General features: G+C 36.0%; 1 protein-coding gene across 1 annotated transcript; it reads right to left on the bottom strand.

Moving 5' to 3' along the window:
* Positions 1-12,285: 12,285 nt before the first annotated feature.
* On the bottom strand, positions 12,286-14,794 carry LOC131053495 (chaperone protein dnaJ 6-like). The gene is made up of 4 exons (XM_057988112.2): positions 14,664-14,794; positions 12,771-12,869; positions 12,535-12,636; positions 12,286-12,440 (listed from the first exon to the last, which is right to left on the bottom strand). The coding sequence occupies exons 1-4, from the start codon at positions 14,775-14,777 to the stop codon at positions 12,342-12,344; spliced, it is 414 nt and encodes a 137-aa protein (XP_057844095.2). The 5' UTR covers positions 14,778-14,794; the 3' UTR covers positions 12,286-12,341.
* Between the last annotated feature and the right edge of the window lie 383 nt (positions 14,795-15,177).

Here is a 15,177-nt window from a genome sequence, read left to right as displayed (position 1 = left end):
CCTCAACCCCTATTTGGACCACCTTGTGCACCTCTTCCTCTAGAATGTCCTCCTCTGAGATTGGCTTCACTGCCATGCTCAGTCAACTTGGTTTCTCCTTGGTTCCTTTGCTCATTTTCCTTGCGTTGGTAACCACCTCAATGATTCACTTGTTCTCTACCTCTGCCTCTACCCATGTTATTGGAGTCTCCTTTCCTTTTGTTCCTCTCTTCTACCTTGGTAGCAAGTTGATGACATTTTTGGACAATAGTAGGAGTCCATAGGCTTATCTCCTCTTGAATGTTCCACTTTAGGCCGCTTAGATACCTAGCCACCTTAATAGATTCATCTTCTTGGAATTTGGATCTAAGACATAGCTTTTGAAACTCCTCTGTGTAGCAGGTCACATCAAGATCCTTCTGCTTCAATCCTTGTCTCTTCTTATGAAGTTGGACTTCATAATCCTCTGGTAAGTAGTTCTCCTCAATCTTACTCACCATAGCTTTCCAATTTGCAATAGGTAGCTTTCCCATACTAACTCTTTCTTCTTGCAGGTACTTCCACCATGTCAAAGCTACTCCCCTTAATCTTGATTTGGCAACTTTAACCTTTTGAGCCTCTATCACTCCCTCACACTCAAAGTGGTTTTCCATGCCCTCAATCCATTCCATAACAGTGTCTATGTCCATTCTTCCACTGAAATGTGGCAATCCTTCAAAGGCTTTGGTGTTCAAGGCCTTAATAGCCTTCACAAAAGGTTCTTCATTGAACAAGGGATCTGGTTCAGGGATAATGTCATCTATGTCTATAGTCTTCTTGCCTTTACCCTTGGTGTCTTCATCCCGAGGTCCTTGTGTCCTCTGATCCACCACTTCCTGCAATTTATCCCTTATCTCGCTCATAGTTTCTTCAAGGAGTCTATTCTTCTCCTTCTGTTCTTCCACCTCTCTAGCTAGCTCTACATTAGTGACCATTCTGCTCTCCCCTACTGATTCACCAGTATATAGAGACATACACAGTCCAACAAGTCTTTTACTTGCTCTGATACCAATCTGATGGGTTGGTGCTTGGGATAGACTAGCCTAGTCTATGCTCTTGGATCCTTTCCTTGGATCACCTGGTGTTCTCCTCACACCCTAGGGTCTCTAGGACTTCCTTTTCTTGAGGAATCCTCTGACCTTTCCCAATCCACCCACCAATGAGTTGCTATGCTTCTCCTAAGGTCTCACCTACTCATGAGACTCAAAACCCCTTACTATGGCTAATAAGGGCTAGGCTTGTTCCACACCTTCCAAGGTCTTAGCAAGGTTATAACAGGTCCATTTCATGGTCTTTCCACCCATTCATGTGCCCTCAAGAGGTTTCAAGCCTTCAACCCCTTACCGATTTCACCATTTTGTGTTTTTTGCCTTCAAATAGGGCTACAAGGATTAGGACCAATTAGGCCTCCTACTCGGTCTTTTAGGGATCCCTCTCACAAATGATGCACAAACAACCCTAACTCCCAAAATGGACTACCATTCATTTGGCAAGGACTCAAGGATTTTCTAGGTTTTAGGCCACCAAGTGTCCGTGCACTGTCCTAGGTGGATTTTAAGGTTTTCAAGGGTTTTTGTGAGGGTTTTTGGGGTCTGCCTAGGTCACAGTGAAGGTTTTGTGTTTTAGCCACCTTTTTTGGATTGGTGGAGGCTCCTCCTTCACACCAGTGATGCTTCACACACTCCTCTACACCTCCTCAAAAGGGTGCACTCTCCTCTGACCAACCTTGCTCTCCAAGACCTCTGCAATTTGACCTCTCTTAACCAAGCACTATCCAATCTCGCCTAGGAGTAGGTCTTTGCTTGGCCTTCCTGCATTTTTAAGGGTCCTACTTGCATGGGAGTATAGTACAGGGTCTTCACTTCCATTCCCCATGGTTTCATGGTGCTTCCACAATGGGGAATGGAGTTATGACTTCATTTGCTCAAACTAGTCCAAAACTAGACAGTGAGACTGCAAATTACAAACTATTTACAAACACACTCAACCAGTAAACAAAAACCTAAACTAATCACTCACAATGAAATTATTTACACCATAGAAGACATTTCACATAGTTTTTCATGTAGTTCAATCCATTTACTTGCCCTGTAACTTCATTCAATAAGACTGGTAACCAACATACAGTCACAGTCAAGCTCTTCTTGCTTGGGCCGTACAATCTCTGACATCCAACCTATTCATTTAGGGTTTTCAAATACTTATACCACCTCGGCCTTGATTTGTGTGCCCGTATTAGGGTTTTCCATGCCAAACTAAGGATTTTGACCTCCTGGTCGAAAAGTTGCTTGACAACTTTTAAAAGTTGTCATGCAACTTTTGCAAGTTTTGAGCAACTTTCTCAATGTTGCTTTTCATGACTCCTAAACTCACATTGGGCCAAAATAAGGACACCACCATGTTATAAAGGACCCCTAAACACCACAAAGACACACATACCCTCCATTTTCAAGAAAATCACAATCTTGACTTATGACCCCTAAGATCTCCACTAGGACCCTAACTAGGACCTATGAGCACATGGCTCATTATTTTATGTACAATGGCTTCATAAGAAGCATAACACCAACAAAACAAGAAGGAGGGAGAGCTTGAAAGGGTGCTCCTGCACCACATCTCAAGATCCAGTACAGTTTTGTTTGATATGTAAAATTAATTGTTTTTAACCTTCAATACTTATCATTATATTAATTGTATTTAGTATTTGAACATTTTTTGTATAGGTAATAGCGACAGTTTCTACATCGAATGTGATCCATCCTCAGTCCATTGGAGAAGCATCTCAAACACAGGTACATCATTTTTCTCTATATTATAGCTTTTAAGTGTTTTTGATATATTTATGTTAGTACATTGTATTAATTGTACATTTAATCTACAATAGACCCCTTCGCAGTACGACCATAATGTGGATCCATTTAAGTATGTCTTCAAGAAAACTCCTAAGAGTGACAAGGAGAGGAGAGCGAAGACATTAGCTCCTAGATCAGCCGATGAGGTAATCTAAATTTCAATTGCAAAGGAATTAAAGTTAAATGCATAGTTATGTTGTTAATTGTGAACTATTTTCTACAAAATAATTCTAACTTGGCTTTTGAATTATGGTTTTGCAACCATCTACAGAGCCACGCACTGCATTGAAGAGGCTTGATTTTGATGATCCACCACAAGTTTAGGATCATATAGTGTTAGTTTTGGTCATAGAATGACCAATACATGTAGATATATTCTACATTTTTATTGTATATCGATTTGGACATGGCATATGCCACATTTTTGTAATACTTGTATTGACTTGGCATACTTGCCTTTTTTTATATATATAAATATCGATATTCGATCCAATAAATGTGTACAGAGTTCATTATTTTGTATTCGTTATATTTTTTGGTTGTTCTTTTATAAATTTAAATGAATATTTGCATATGTAATCAACAATATGAATATAAACAACAAAAATATATGATATAAAATATTGCAATCGTGGAATATGATTTGATAAAATTTCTAAAATGTTGAATTAACCCTACAAAACTCCTTGGATTCAGTTCATTATTGTGTATTCGTTGTCTTTGGTAGCTGCCCTTGTATAAATTTAAATGAATATCTGCATATGTAATCAACAATATGAATATAAATAACAAAAATTGACAATATGAATATAAACAACAATATGTGTTTGGTGCGAGAGCACCCTCACGCTCGCAATGGTCAAATTTTGTTCGTCATGTGCACAAACTGACATCGCGAGCACGTCTGATTGGGCAGGTTTATGCTAGGCATTCCCCTATCATGCATCCCAAAGCGTCGGAACGTCGAGAGTCATACCATACCGGTGTGATCTCTCAATTGCCCTAAGTCCAAAAAATTGTCAAAACTTGACGGACTGTTTCTTCAATTCCAGGACACATGTGGTCAATCCGTTTGAACTCGTGGGGTCATGTGAGGCTCCTCTACAATGGCATATCTCAGTTTTTGACGACTCAGAGCCATTTTCAATTGGTAGCATTTTTTTGCCTACTGCAAAAATCGTCAATTGCATGCAATGCAAAGTTGTCAGATTGGCTAGAATTGATTTGATTCATCGTGTGCATAAACTGACATCACGAGAATGTTCGGGTGGGTAGGTTTACCCTAGGCATGCCCCTATTGTACATCCCAAAGCACCGAAACATCAAGAGTCATACCGTATCGGTGTGATCTCTCAAGTGCCCTAAGTCCAAAAAATTGTCAAATTTTGACATACTGTTTCTTCCAATCCATGACACATATGATCGATTTGTTTGAACCCGTGGGGTCTTGTGAGGCTCCTCTATAATGGCCTCTCTCCGTTTTTAATGAGTTGGAGCCATTTTCGATTGGTAGCATTTTTTTGCCTGCTGCAAAAACCATCAGTTGCATGCAATGCAAAGTTGCCAGATTGGCTAGAATTGATTCGGTTCGTCGTGTGCACAAACCGACATCATGAGCGTGTCCGGGTGGGAATTTTTATGCTAGGCATGCCCCTGTCATGCATCCCAAAGCACTGAAACATAGAGAGTCATAGCGTATCGATGCGATCTCTCAAGTGCCCTGAGTCCAAAAAATTGTCAAATTTTGACGGATTGTTTCTTCCAATCCAGGACACATATGGTCAATCAGTTTGAACTCATGGGGTCGCATGAGGCTCCTCTACAATGGTCTGTCTCGGTGTTTTATGAGTTGGAGCCATTTTTTGATTGGTAGCATTTTTTTGCCTACTGCAAAAAACTGTCAGTTGCAAGCAATGCAAAGTTGCCAGATTGGCTAGAATTGATTTGGTTCGTCGTGTGCACAAACCGACATCACGAGCGCATCTAGGTGGGAAGGTTTATGCTAGGCATGCTCCTGTCATGCATCCCAAAGCACCGAAATGTTGAGAGTCATACCGTACCGGTGCGATCTCTCAAGTGCCCTGAGTCCAAAAAATTATCAAATTTTGACAGATTGTTTCTTCCAATCCAAGACACATTTGGTCAATCTGTTTGAACTCGTGGGGTTGCGTGAGGCTCCTCTACAATGTCCTATCTCGGTTTTTGATGACTCGGAGCCATTTTCGATTGGTAGCATTTTTTCGCCTGCTGCAAAAACCGGCAGTTGCATGCAATGCAAAGTTGCCAGATTGGCTAGAATTGATTTGGTTCATCGTGTGCACAAACCGACGTCACGAGCGCATCCGGGTGGGCAAGTTTATGCTAGGCATGCCCCTATCGTGCATCCCAAAGCACCAAAACGTCAAGAGTCATACCCTACCAACACAATGTAGAAGTTGCTTGACAACTTTTTTGACAATTTTTTTGACAACAATGACATTTTTTGCTCAAATTGTATCTAGTCTCAATCTATGACCCCTATGACCCGATAATGACTCAAATAATTCTCCATGATTATAGAAGAATCTAGAATGTTCATGATTGACCAAGGACATATCACATATACTCAAAACATAGTCACAAAACATTGACACACAAAATAGTCACAAAACATTGTCACATATTATTCAAAAATTTGCCTCTAAATATGGTCAAATCAGCTCTTGGTTATTTGATTATACCAAAAAATGTCTTACAAATCATGTCATGGGCTTTTATATAAAATTTGGCTTTACAATATGTGCGATTCAACTCATCGCCATTTTAATATACAAATCATCTCATGGGCTTTTATACAAAATTTGGCATTATAATATGTGTGATTCAACTCATCGCCATTTTAATATACAAATCATCTCATGGGCTTTTATACAAAATTTGGCATTACAATGTGTGATTCGGCTCATCGTCATTTTAATATACAAAATTTGGCATGTACATATGTACAAATAAGCTCATTGCCATTTAAATATACAAAATTATGCCCCTAAACATGTAAAAATCAGGTCATGGGCATTTATATATACAAAAAATGAATATAGAACAATTCGTCGATGATTTATACAAAATTCTCAAAATCATTCTACTTTGAATCGTAGAATCAATCAAGCGAGCCTTTAGGATTGGTTCTAACTCGTATTGTGTCAATTATTGCCTCATGGTCAGATTCACAAACTTTCCATAAAATCTTGTTATGAGGTCTACCACAATACTTCATCAAATGAATATTTGTTGCAACAACAAGGTTATGTGTTTCAAAGTCCTCGAACAACCAAACATTAAAATTCTTGATAGGGTATCTCTGAAGCCATGTTCCTGTCACGACAACAGACCCTATTGGGTACTCAATACCCTCTCCGTCAATAATTGTGGTTGTCAATTTTCTTTTAGGCTTAACACAATGACACAAATAGTAATCTGTTACTTCTTCATTGTTCTCTTCTGCAACAACTGCATACACATGACCTGCATTTTATAAAGTGTTAATTAATACCAAAAATAAAGTATGATGTACAACAAAATGAACCAAAAAGAATACTTGCAAAAAAATTAACTCAAAAAATCACCTGAATCCACTAGGTTGGATACATGGTCAAAATCCACTGATGTCTACATCTGGCTCAATTGTAGTGCTTTAGGAATTTGATATCAATCAATGGGAACCAACGGTCTACAAGACCATTTGTCAACCCACTCTTGTGATTCACATTCTTCCCACAAACAATACATGCATGAAGAGAAAAAACATACCATCTGTCTCATATAAATTACTAGTGAACTTGAATTTGAACTCATAAATGAGTGCATGTCACTCGATCCTGCAATTGTACAAAATCTAGATAGTTTTCAATGTTAGATTCAGTGATCAACCAAAAATATCTACGAACCAATGATGTACCTGGATTACCTGGACCCATCGTAGACTTACACCATCGCACAATTGTTTCTACATCTATTAACTCAACACCACCTTCGTACTTCAATTCTTCCCTAGCTAGGGCTCTTTTCACACATGCTCCTGCACCATCGTGCTCTCCCTTACCATGTCCTGCCTCAGTGAAATTCCAAAAATGTTGTAGACCGCTTGTCACATGCATCCTTATCAACCAATAAAACATCCTTGCATTCTTGAATTGTGTGGTGCAATTATCTGACCATATTAAGTGTCGGTTGTATCGTATGTTCCTTTCCCTTAAACTATCATAGAAAACTTTAAAGCATCCTTGTACAAACTCCGATGAATGAGTATGATCATCATTTATGTAGAAGTGATACTCTCTTACAACCTTTCTATCCTCCTTTGTGCTATCATCTGCATGCATGAATGCTATGTGTAGAAAAATAGAAACTTGTGTAGAGTGATAATACATGGATTGCACTTCATTTTGAGGTTGTAGTGTATAATTTTCAGCGAAATCAATGATAGAGACAATGGTGCCAAGAGGAAATGTGTCCTCACATAACTTGAATTGCTCGTCTAGCCATCGAGCTCTATGTGTATGCATTATGTACTCATAAACTAGTTTCTCTTGAAACATTTTCATAAATTGAGCTACACATATATCATTTTTCACTAGCTCACATCTCTTCAAATCTTTTCCATCTTTAACTCCATATGTGACTGTCTTGTATTTTTCAAAAGAAACTAATTTCGTACCAATTTCATGTGTGCTCTCCAAATGTATGCATCTTGGTAAACATTGCAAACCACCACATATAGCACAAGAACCTTCCAAACAAGGCATCTTATAATAAATGCAACCATCATGTCTATTACATAGCACACTTGAAATAAATTCTCTTACCGACTTAAGAGGTGCTTGTATATTACATTCCTGCAAAACATCGTTAGTGTGCAAAGTAGAACAAATATGACGAAAAATATCATAATGCATGGAAAATTCAATATGCATCCTACAACAACACGTGGTGCATACATGATTAATCTTAATATAAAAAGGTTTTGTCATTTCAAAAAATCTTTGAGAAATTCTTATTTGAGGAAACTCCAAGCAAACAAACAACAAGGCTTTGCTAAAAAGAAAGTGTAAGAGCTTGACCTAACCCTAAGACTACTGCATAAGTTCTAAAACATATGATGCTATTAAATTTGCAAGGTTATAAGACTGGTCTCGATTGTGACTATAGGAATTACATACTTAATTTCTTTCATGGGTATGTATCGTTCCAAGCTGTTTGACAAGTGATTATCATCATCATATACTACCACTGTCATGCATACAACAAATTTTAATTTCTTTAGGTGATAGGTGTTGTGTAACAACATGGGAACTCTCGCATACCCACCACTATCATTCTACAGGACATCATCTGTGTTACTCTCCCTCTTTCTCTTCCTACCTGTTGTTTCCTTCTGAAAAACATATTGCAGGTACTCTGACTCATCATGTTGCTTTGTTGACACTATTTTCCACATCTATTCTGCTCATTAAAAACACATTCAAGAAGAATATTGCTACAGGTTTCTTTGTTTGTCACAGTAATACACCCGTGGTTCAATTTCAAACCCTATTCCTCCTATTCAATATACACACAAATCCATCAGTCAATTTTCTTAGGAGAGCATACATGATAAAAATCAAAGAGGAAGTTGCAGACAAGAAATAAATTCACTTACTTCTATAGAAGTGCAGACACAGTTGCAGTGGGGTATGGAGGGAGGGAGGGAGAGAAGAAGAGAAAGAGGGATGGGGTATGGAGGAAGGGAGAAGGGGAGAGAGCGAGAGAGAGAGAGGGATGGGGTATGGAGGAAGGGATAAGGGGAGAGAGGGAGGGATGGGGTGTGGAGGAAGGGAGAAGGGGAGAGAGAGAGAGAGAGAGAGAGAGAGAGAGAGGCACCTTGTATGCGTTTGAGAGGGGGAGACAATGCACTTACATGGGTATATATATGTTTAATATATTATATATTATATGTATATACACATTATATATATAATATCATATTATACACATATTATATATTATATATATTGTATGTATATACACATATTATATATAGAATATCATATTATGAAATAGCGTGTACACGCTGTATATAGTAAAAAGAGCGCGTACGTGCTGTTTATAGGAAAACAAGTGTGTACACGTTGCTTACACCATAAGTACCTCGTACACACTAAAACAAGCGTGTACGCGCTGCTTACACCATAAGTACCTCGTACACGCTTTTTAAACTTGTAGTACCCCGTATGCGCTTTTGACTGTTTAGGCTTGGAAATAGGCCTGAATGACAAAGCTACGGTTTGAAAGTTTGATTTCCCTCCATTTCTCTCATTTTTGACGTGTTTTATTTTATCAACTTGGTTTATCGACATTGTCATCATCAGGTTTACACTTCATCAAGTGAGTATTTCTAAAATTGCCACCATATTTTCACCCATCTTCTGAGCTTTCTAACCATATAATTTTTTTTCAATTTGAACAACAATAACATATTATTATTGAATTTTTTTAACCAGTGTTTCCATAGTTCTCACAGACATAGGTGCACTATTTTTTGAATAACTTTTGATATACTTATCCAAATTTTAAAAACTTTATATATTATTGTAATGCACTTGATTCTTTACAATTTAAAAAATAATAATTGTATTTTCAATTTATTTAGTGCAACTTATGCTTCGCGCACGAACAAGTACCTCATTTTCAGGATGTGCTCAATTGGAAAAATCATTTAAAAAAAAAATACTCAACAAAAAATTACAAAAAAATACACATCTTCTAGTGCTCGCTCTTAACTATCTTTCTACCAAAGGATTTGTCAAAATACTAAATCTAACTATGACGTTTTTGATGCGCACGTCAGACACTATATTATGTTTTAAAGAAAAAATCAGGGTTGGTTTTTCATGCGCGAAGGATTTGACCCCCTTAATCTTATCTAATTTTGAAAAAGTTTAGTAGTTTGGAAACTAGATTCAGAGTACTACAATATTTGTTCTTTGATTATCTTCATATTTTGAGTGGATGACTTTCAAATTTTGCCTCCAAGTTCAGGTTCACCTAATTTTAGAAAAAAAAAGTGTCCACTTATACCCCCTTTTGACCACCATCTTTGTGCACATACCCATTCTTCCCCGCCTTCCCCCCCCCCCCTCGCCCAAAAAAAAAAAAAAAAGAATATATTTTCATGCAAGACATATTCCTTACAACTTGTCATAGTGACGGTTACATTTGACCATGCATTTAAAATCTGAATTTGGATTCATTTCTAGAATCTTCGCTTTTCTCCTACACCATGTGCTCAATTTGAATATTGAGAATAAATAATTTATGACTTCACGTACAAGTCACCACTTATTAATTCTTCATTTTATTTAAAAACTTCAACTTCATTCAATTTATCTCTTCTATCTAACATTACTTATAAAATTAATAATATACTAGTAGTAGTAGTAGTAGTAATAGTAACAATAATAATAATAATAATAATAACAAGAGACGCATAGCATCATGTTCCTGCCGAGAGTTAGAAATGTAGAGAGTAGAAGAGAAAAGGAAAAATGGAAAATCAATAGAAAGATGGGATCAATAGATTGCAAAACATTAAGAACTAGATATTAGAAGCAGTAGGCATGAGAGATAAAAATAGTGCAAAATAGGGAATTAATTGGGAAAAAATTTCTATGTTTTATATTGTATGTGTAAAAGAATCAATTTTTTTTAAGTGCAAGCTTGATTCACAGTCTATTGCTATCATTATCAAATCTTGATTTTCAGAGTATGTGTAGAAGGATCCAAAAAAACATTAAGTGCAAACTTGATTCATATGAAGAGAGGAAATTTTGATACTAAAACATTAAATTTTTGTAATTAAATCCTTTTTCTGTTTATTGTTTAGAAATAAACATATTTTATGGGTTCTATCATTTTCCTTATGAAACAATAGTGTTGTACAATTCTTTCTCTAAGTTGTTTTCTGTAAGTTCTAAGAAGACATCTTACAAATTTTGCTATATTCTAGTAGCAAAAGCATAAAAAGCAAAGCAATTTAAAATTGTTAATCTTCTAAAATATGCATAACAAAGCTCATATAAACCAACAATTTACATTAAAATTTGGGGCAATGAATGGCATTTTGAGCAGTACATCGAATATACAGATATTTGAGTAGATCACAAGAAGTGTTAAAAGGATATTTATGCACAAGAAAGGAAAATAATTGCACCTTACTATTGAAGTAAGGCATTGAAATATTTTTGGTAGAGATTTTACGAAACACAGATATGAATTAGAAGCAAATCCAAGAAATAATTTAATTAACAATTTTTTTGCAAATTGCATATAGTTTGATGTGATATTTATTGTCATTGGACATGGGTATGCTAGAAGGTAAGCAAGAAAAGCTCCTTTAAGCACTTCCGGTACTCAATTTTTGTTACCATCCATATGTTTTGGAATTTAATGCAACGCTCTTTTAGGAATATAATGCAGTTTAATTTCTCAGCATGAGACTATGGGTATGTGCGTTACTTTTGTGACTGTAAACAAGAAGACTTTTTCTTACTTTAGGAGATTTGGTCTAAGTTAGCATTTGTGGGCTTTATGGTATCCAGACGTGAGACCAGCTACAGGAGAAGTGTTGGCTGATTCATCTTTATATCCTTCAGATGATGAAAGAGAATCAAAACAGTGGATAAAATATGAGGGAAAATAAAATATTCAGTTTTTATAAACTGTTTTTTGATATTTCCAACAGTTGATGTTCTAGATTGTTTAGTTTTCTAGAGGTTATTATATTTTTTATTTATTCTTACATTTTAGCACTGCTTGTGTATTATTTCATGTGTTTCAACAGTTCATTGAACTCACTGTTGTATAATGCACTTCTATGAAGATGGGTTTTCAACGAGAGAAATAATATTGACATTAGCTTCCCAAAATCGATTGAAACCTTTGTTTTACAGATTCTTATGGCAATGAATTGACAGTAGAAAAGGAATCATGCAAGAACAAAAATAAAGAAATTTATTTATTATTATTCCAAATCGCTTTCAGAGAATTGATCTGTTTTATTTGAATGCTGAGGCATAATAACTTTTAAAATTTCAATGTTAAAATTGGGCAAATCACAACTTTTGACTTGGTGGGTGCGAGATGGGTGTTTAAATTGGGGAAAAGAGCACACAGTACAATTTTAAAGACAATATTTAGCTACAAGCCTACAACCATTGTCACTAAATCTAGATGATTATGTTCATATCCAGATGGATCAGAAATATTTGTCTGATTTGGTCTAGACTTTATAAGTCTTATAGAAACTTTACAATTTTTTATTTTTTATTTTTCATTTTTAAACGTGGATATTTACATATTTTTTACCTCCAAAACAAATACAATTTTTCAAATCTGTTAACCATGGCTACAACCATAACCATTCTCTATAATTTAAATGTGGCCGCCATCTAAATTCTAAACCGCATAAATCAGCATACAACTAGCATTAGTCACCTCTTTATACAACGTCCTGAGAAAATCACATAGATTCTGAACTGCATCCCCAGCAAGGTCCTGAAAAGATGAATAGCAATCAAAAGACAACCCTCATAGAACATTGACATGAAATTAAAGACATAAAAATAGACCACATCAAACAGCAGTTTACCTGGTCATCAACACAACCAGTCTCATCATAAAGTTTTCTCTTCTCTGGATCTCCAAGTATTGACATTACTTTTTGCAATTTCTGGAACTTTTCATTGGCATTCTACAATTCCAAATTTAAGAGCAACAAAAATCAAGCAAACATATATCAGTAATGCCAAAGCATCTCCTATAACTGCAAATTCAATACTTCCACAAAGTCTCCTTCCATGTATAAAAGGAAAAACCAGCACATACCTCGTCATTTTGATTTTTGTCAGGATGCAGCTGTAATGCCAACCTGTGGTAGGCCTTTTTAATTTCCTGTTGAGATGCAATCCGCTCCACTCCAAGCACCTGCCATCCCCAGTGAATGCAATCATTCAAAAATGGCAAATCACATACCACTTTTTCACATGGAATGAGCCGTGCATAATAAAGTTTATGCAAGGATGGCATGATTCTAAAACAAACATCATCTTTGGCAAGAAAGATATCCTAAAACCAAATATTTCACACAAATAAAAACATTCTACCAGAACTTAAGTAATGGTTGACCAAACTATATAGTGATACAAAAGGTCCGTGTCAGTCACCAACTATCAATTACAAAAAACACAAAAGGTTGCAACTTAAGTCTTATTTGAATAGGCTAGCACACCAATCAAAGGGGTGTAATAGTATTTGAACTGGATGCAGCAAAAGAAGACACAATATCTAATTAAAGTTCAATTGCTCCAGTATATGAATATGTTAGATTCTTCTGGCATCAACTGCATAATGAGAACTTGTATAATACCTCTATTTTAAAAGGTCTAAAGTGCTATCCTTACAAGGGGCGACAAATACATTATACAGTTTATGCTGGTTTATATTAAGTTAATGTAGCAAAAAATCTTTCTTGACCTTATCTTCTACAAAGTTCATGGAGGTCTTTATAAGGAGGCTCAATGGGAGAAGTAAAGCATGCTTGATTTGATAAAAGATTTATGATTTCTGGAGACAGAAACCTTCAAGAGTTCAAAGAAGGGTTGGACAGAAACCTAGCTCTTCCTAATGGGTGGATTCATGACAGAGTCTACAATATTGCCAAATTTGTGAAGTCTTCTTTTGAAGACAAATTTGCAGAAATAAAAGATATTGCAGATCATAGGTCTGGCAAAATAATACAAAGCAGTGACTTGTAGTATCGCAGATCTAGAATCTGTTACCCCCATTTGGAGATTTAGTTGGATATAGCAGAAAAAAATTGCAATAATAAAACAGACCTAAACCTGGTTACCCAAAGAAGGGATGTGTTCATTCGATATGCCACAAAAGCACAAAGATTCATTAAGTGTCACAAATTAAAGAATACAGAGTCATTAAGTGTCCCAAGAAGTGTGTTTTTAAGTAATCCAAATAATATTTTTTAAAGAAAAATATAGAAACTGGTGCTGGAATAAAATCCAACCCAGACCCAGCAATCCAGAGAACGCATGCCTTTATTATCTCAAAAAATAAAAAGTTATACTTTAATAAAAAAAAATGAATAGGTGTATGGAATAAATCTAAACTGAACTGAACTACAGACACATTTTAACTAAGTATCTTCAAAGATTCGAAATAAAAATAGGTCCAAAGAGTTGTAGTCGAATGGCTTAAAATGCCTATTCATAAGAAGAGCAACTCAAGTTCAAATCACAATTCCACAATAAACAGACGAATAACTGCATGTAGCAAGCCTGACTATTATGTATTGGACTCTCAAATCAGATTAATTGACGTAAAAAAAGGTCCAGACAACTACTCTGAGAGGAGAGACAGGTAATCATTGTATGTATTAGAAATATAAAAGCTGAGACAAAATTATTGGTGAGCTTGGTAATGATTCACTTACCCTAAACCCGGATATTTAAAAATAAAATAAAATATAATAAGATATATGGGTGTTGCCAGTTACTCAATGAATGCCTCAAAAACATTGTTTGAAAAAAAAAAAAAACACTCAAACGAAACTAGTAATGGGTTCGGGAATGAATGATCAAAATTTAAACAAACTAATGGGTGTAGAAATTCAATACAACTAACCAGAGAAGGCAGGCATACTTACAAAGTGTACAAGCAAAAAATTAAAAATTAACGGCTATTCGATATAAATATGAATCTAACCTGATAAAGGCTGCCTTGTGTAGTATCAGGGGTGACGTTTTCAGGGTGTGAGCCACTTCCTTCCTCCTCTGAGGCCGCATTTTGCTGTCTATTACTATTCTTCGGCTTTGCCATTCTCTGAATGCAGCAATCAAATGCAAAACGCGCTGCAAAATGTGGAAATACCAAAGGCAATTTGAGAGAATTCCTTGTATGGCTCCTTCTAAATACTAAATGCATAGGAGCTCTTCCCGCGCTTTGGAGAGATGTTGGGCTTCATTCTTTCTCATTTCAGATTTTGAAAAAAAGGTTATTTGCCTCCAACATAGTGGAGAAGGATTTTGGATTGTAAAGGAGGGAGGGCGGTTTTGTATTGCATTTAAATGCCTATGCATATACCTCATTTATGTTTGTTTCACATAAGCGTTCATTATAGTAATTAGAATGGTTGCCAACATATACAGTTACCTGCTCATCAGTGGAAATAAATGGAGAGGCATAAGCAATATACGCTATAGACCAACTTCTCATTTAA

Source organism: Cryptomeria japonica, chromosome 5 (genome assembly GCF_030272615.1).
Source record: "Cryptomeria japonica chromosome 5, Sugi_1.0, whole genome shotgun sequence".
In the NCBI taxonomy this organism is placed as follows: Eukaryota; Viridiplantae; Streptophyta; class Pinopsida; order Cupressales; family Cupressaceae; genus Cryptomeria; species Cryptomeria japonica.
This window is presented reverse-complemented; position numbering and strand designations above follow the sequence as displayed.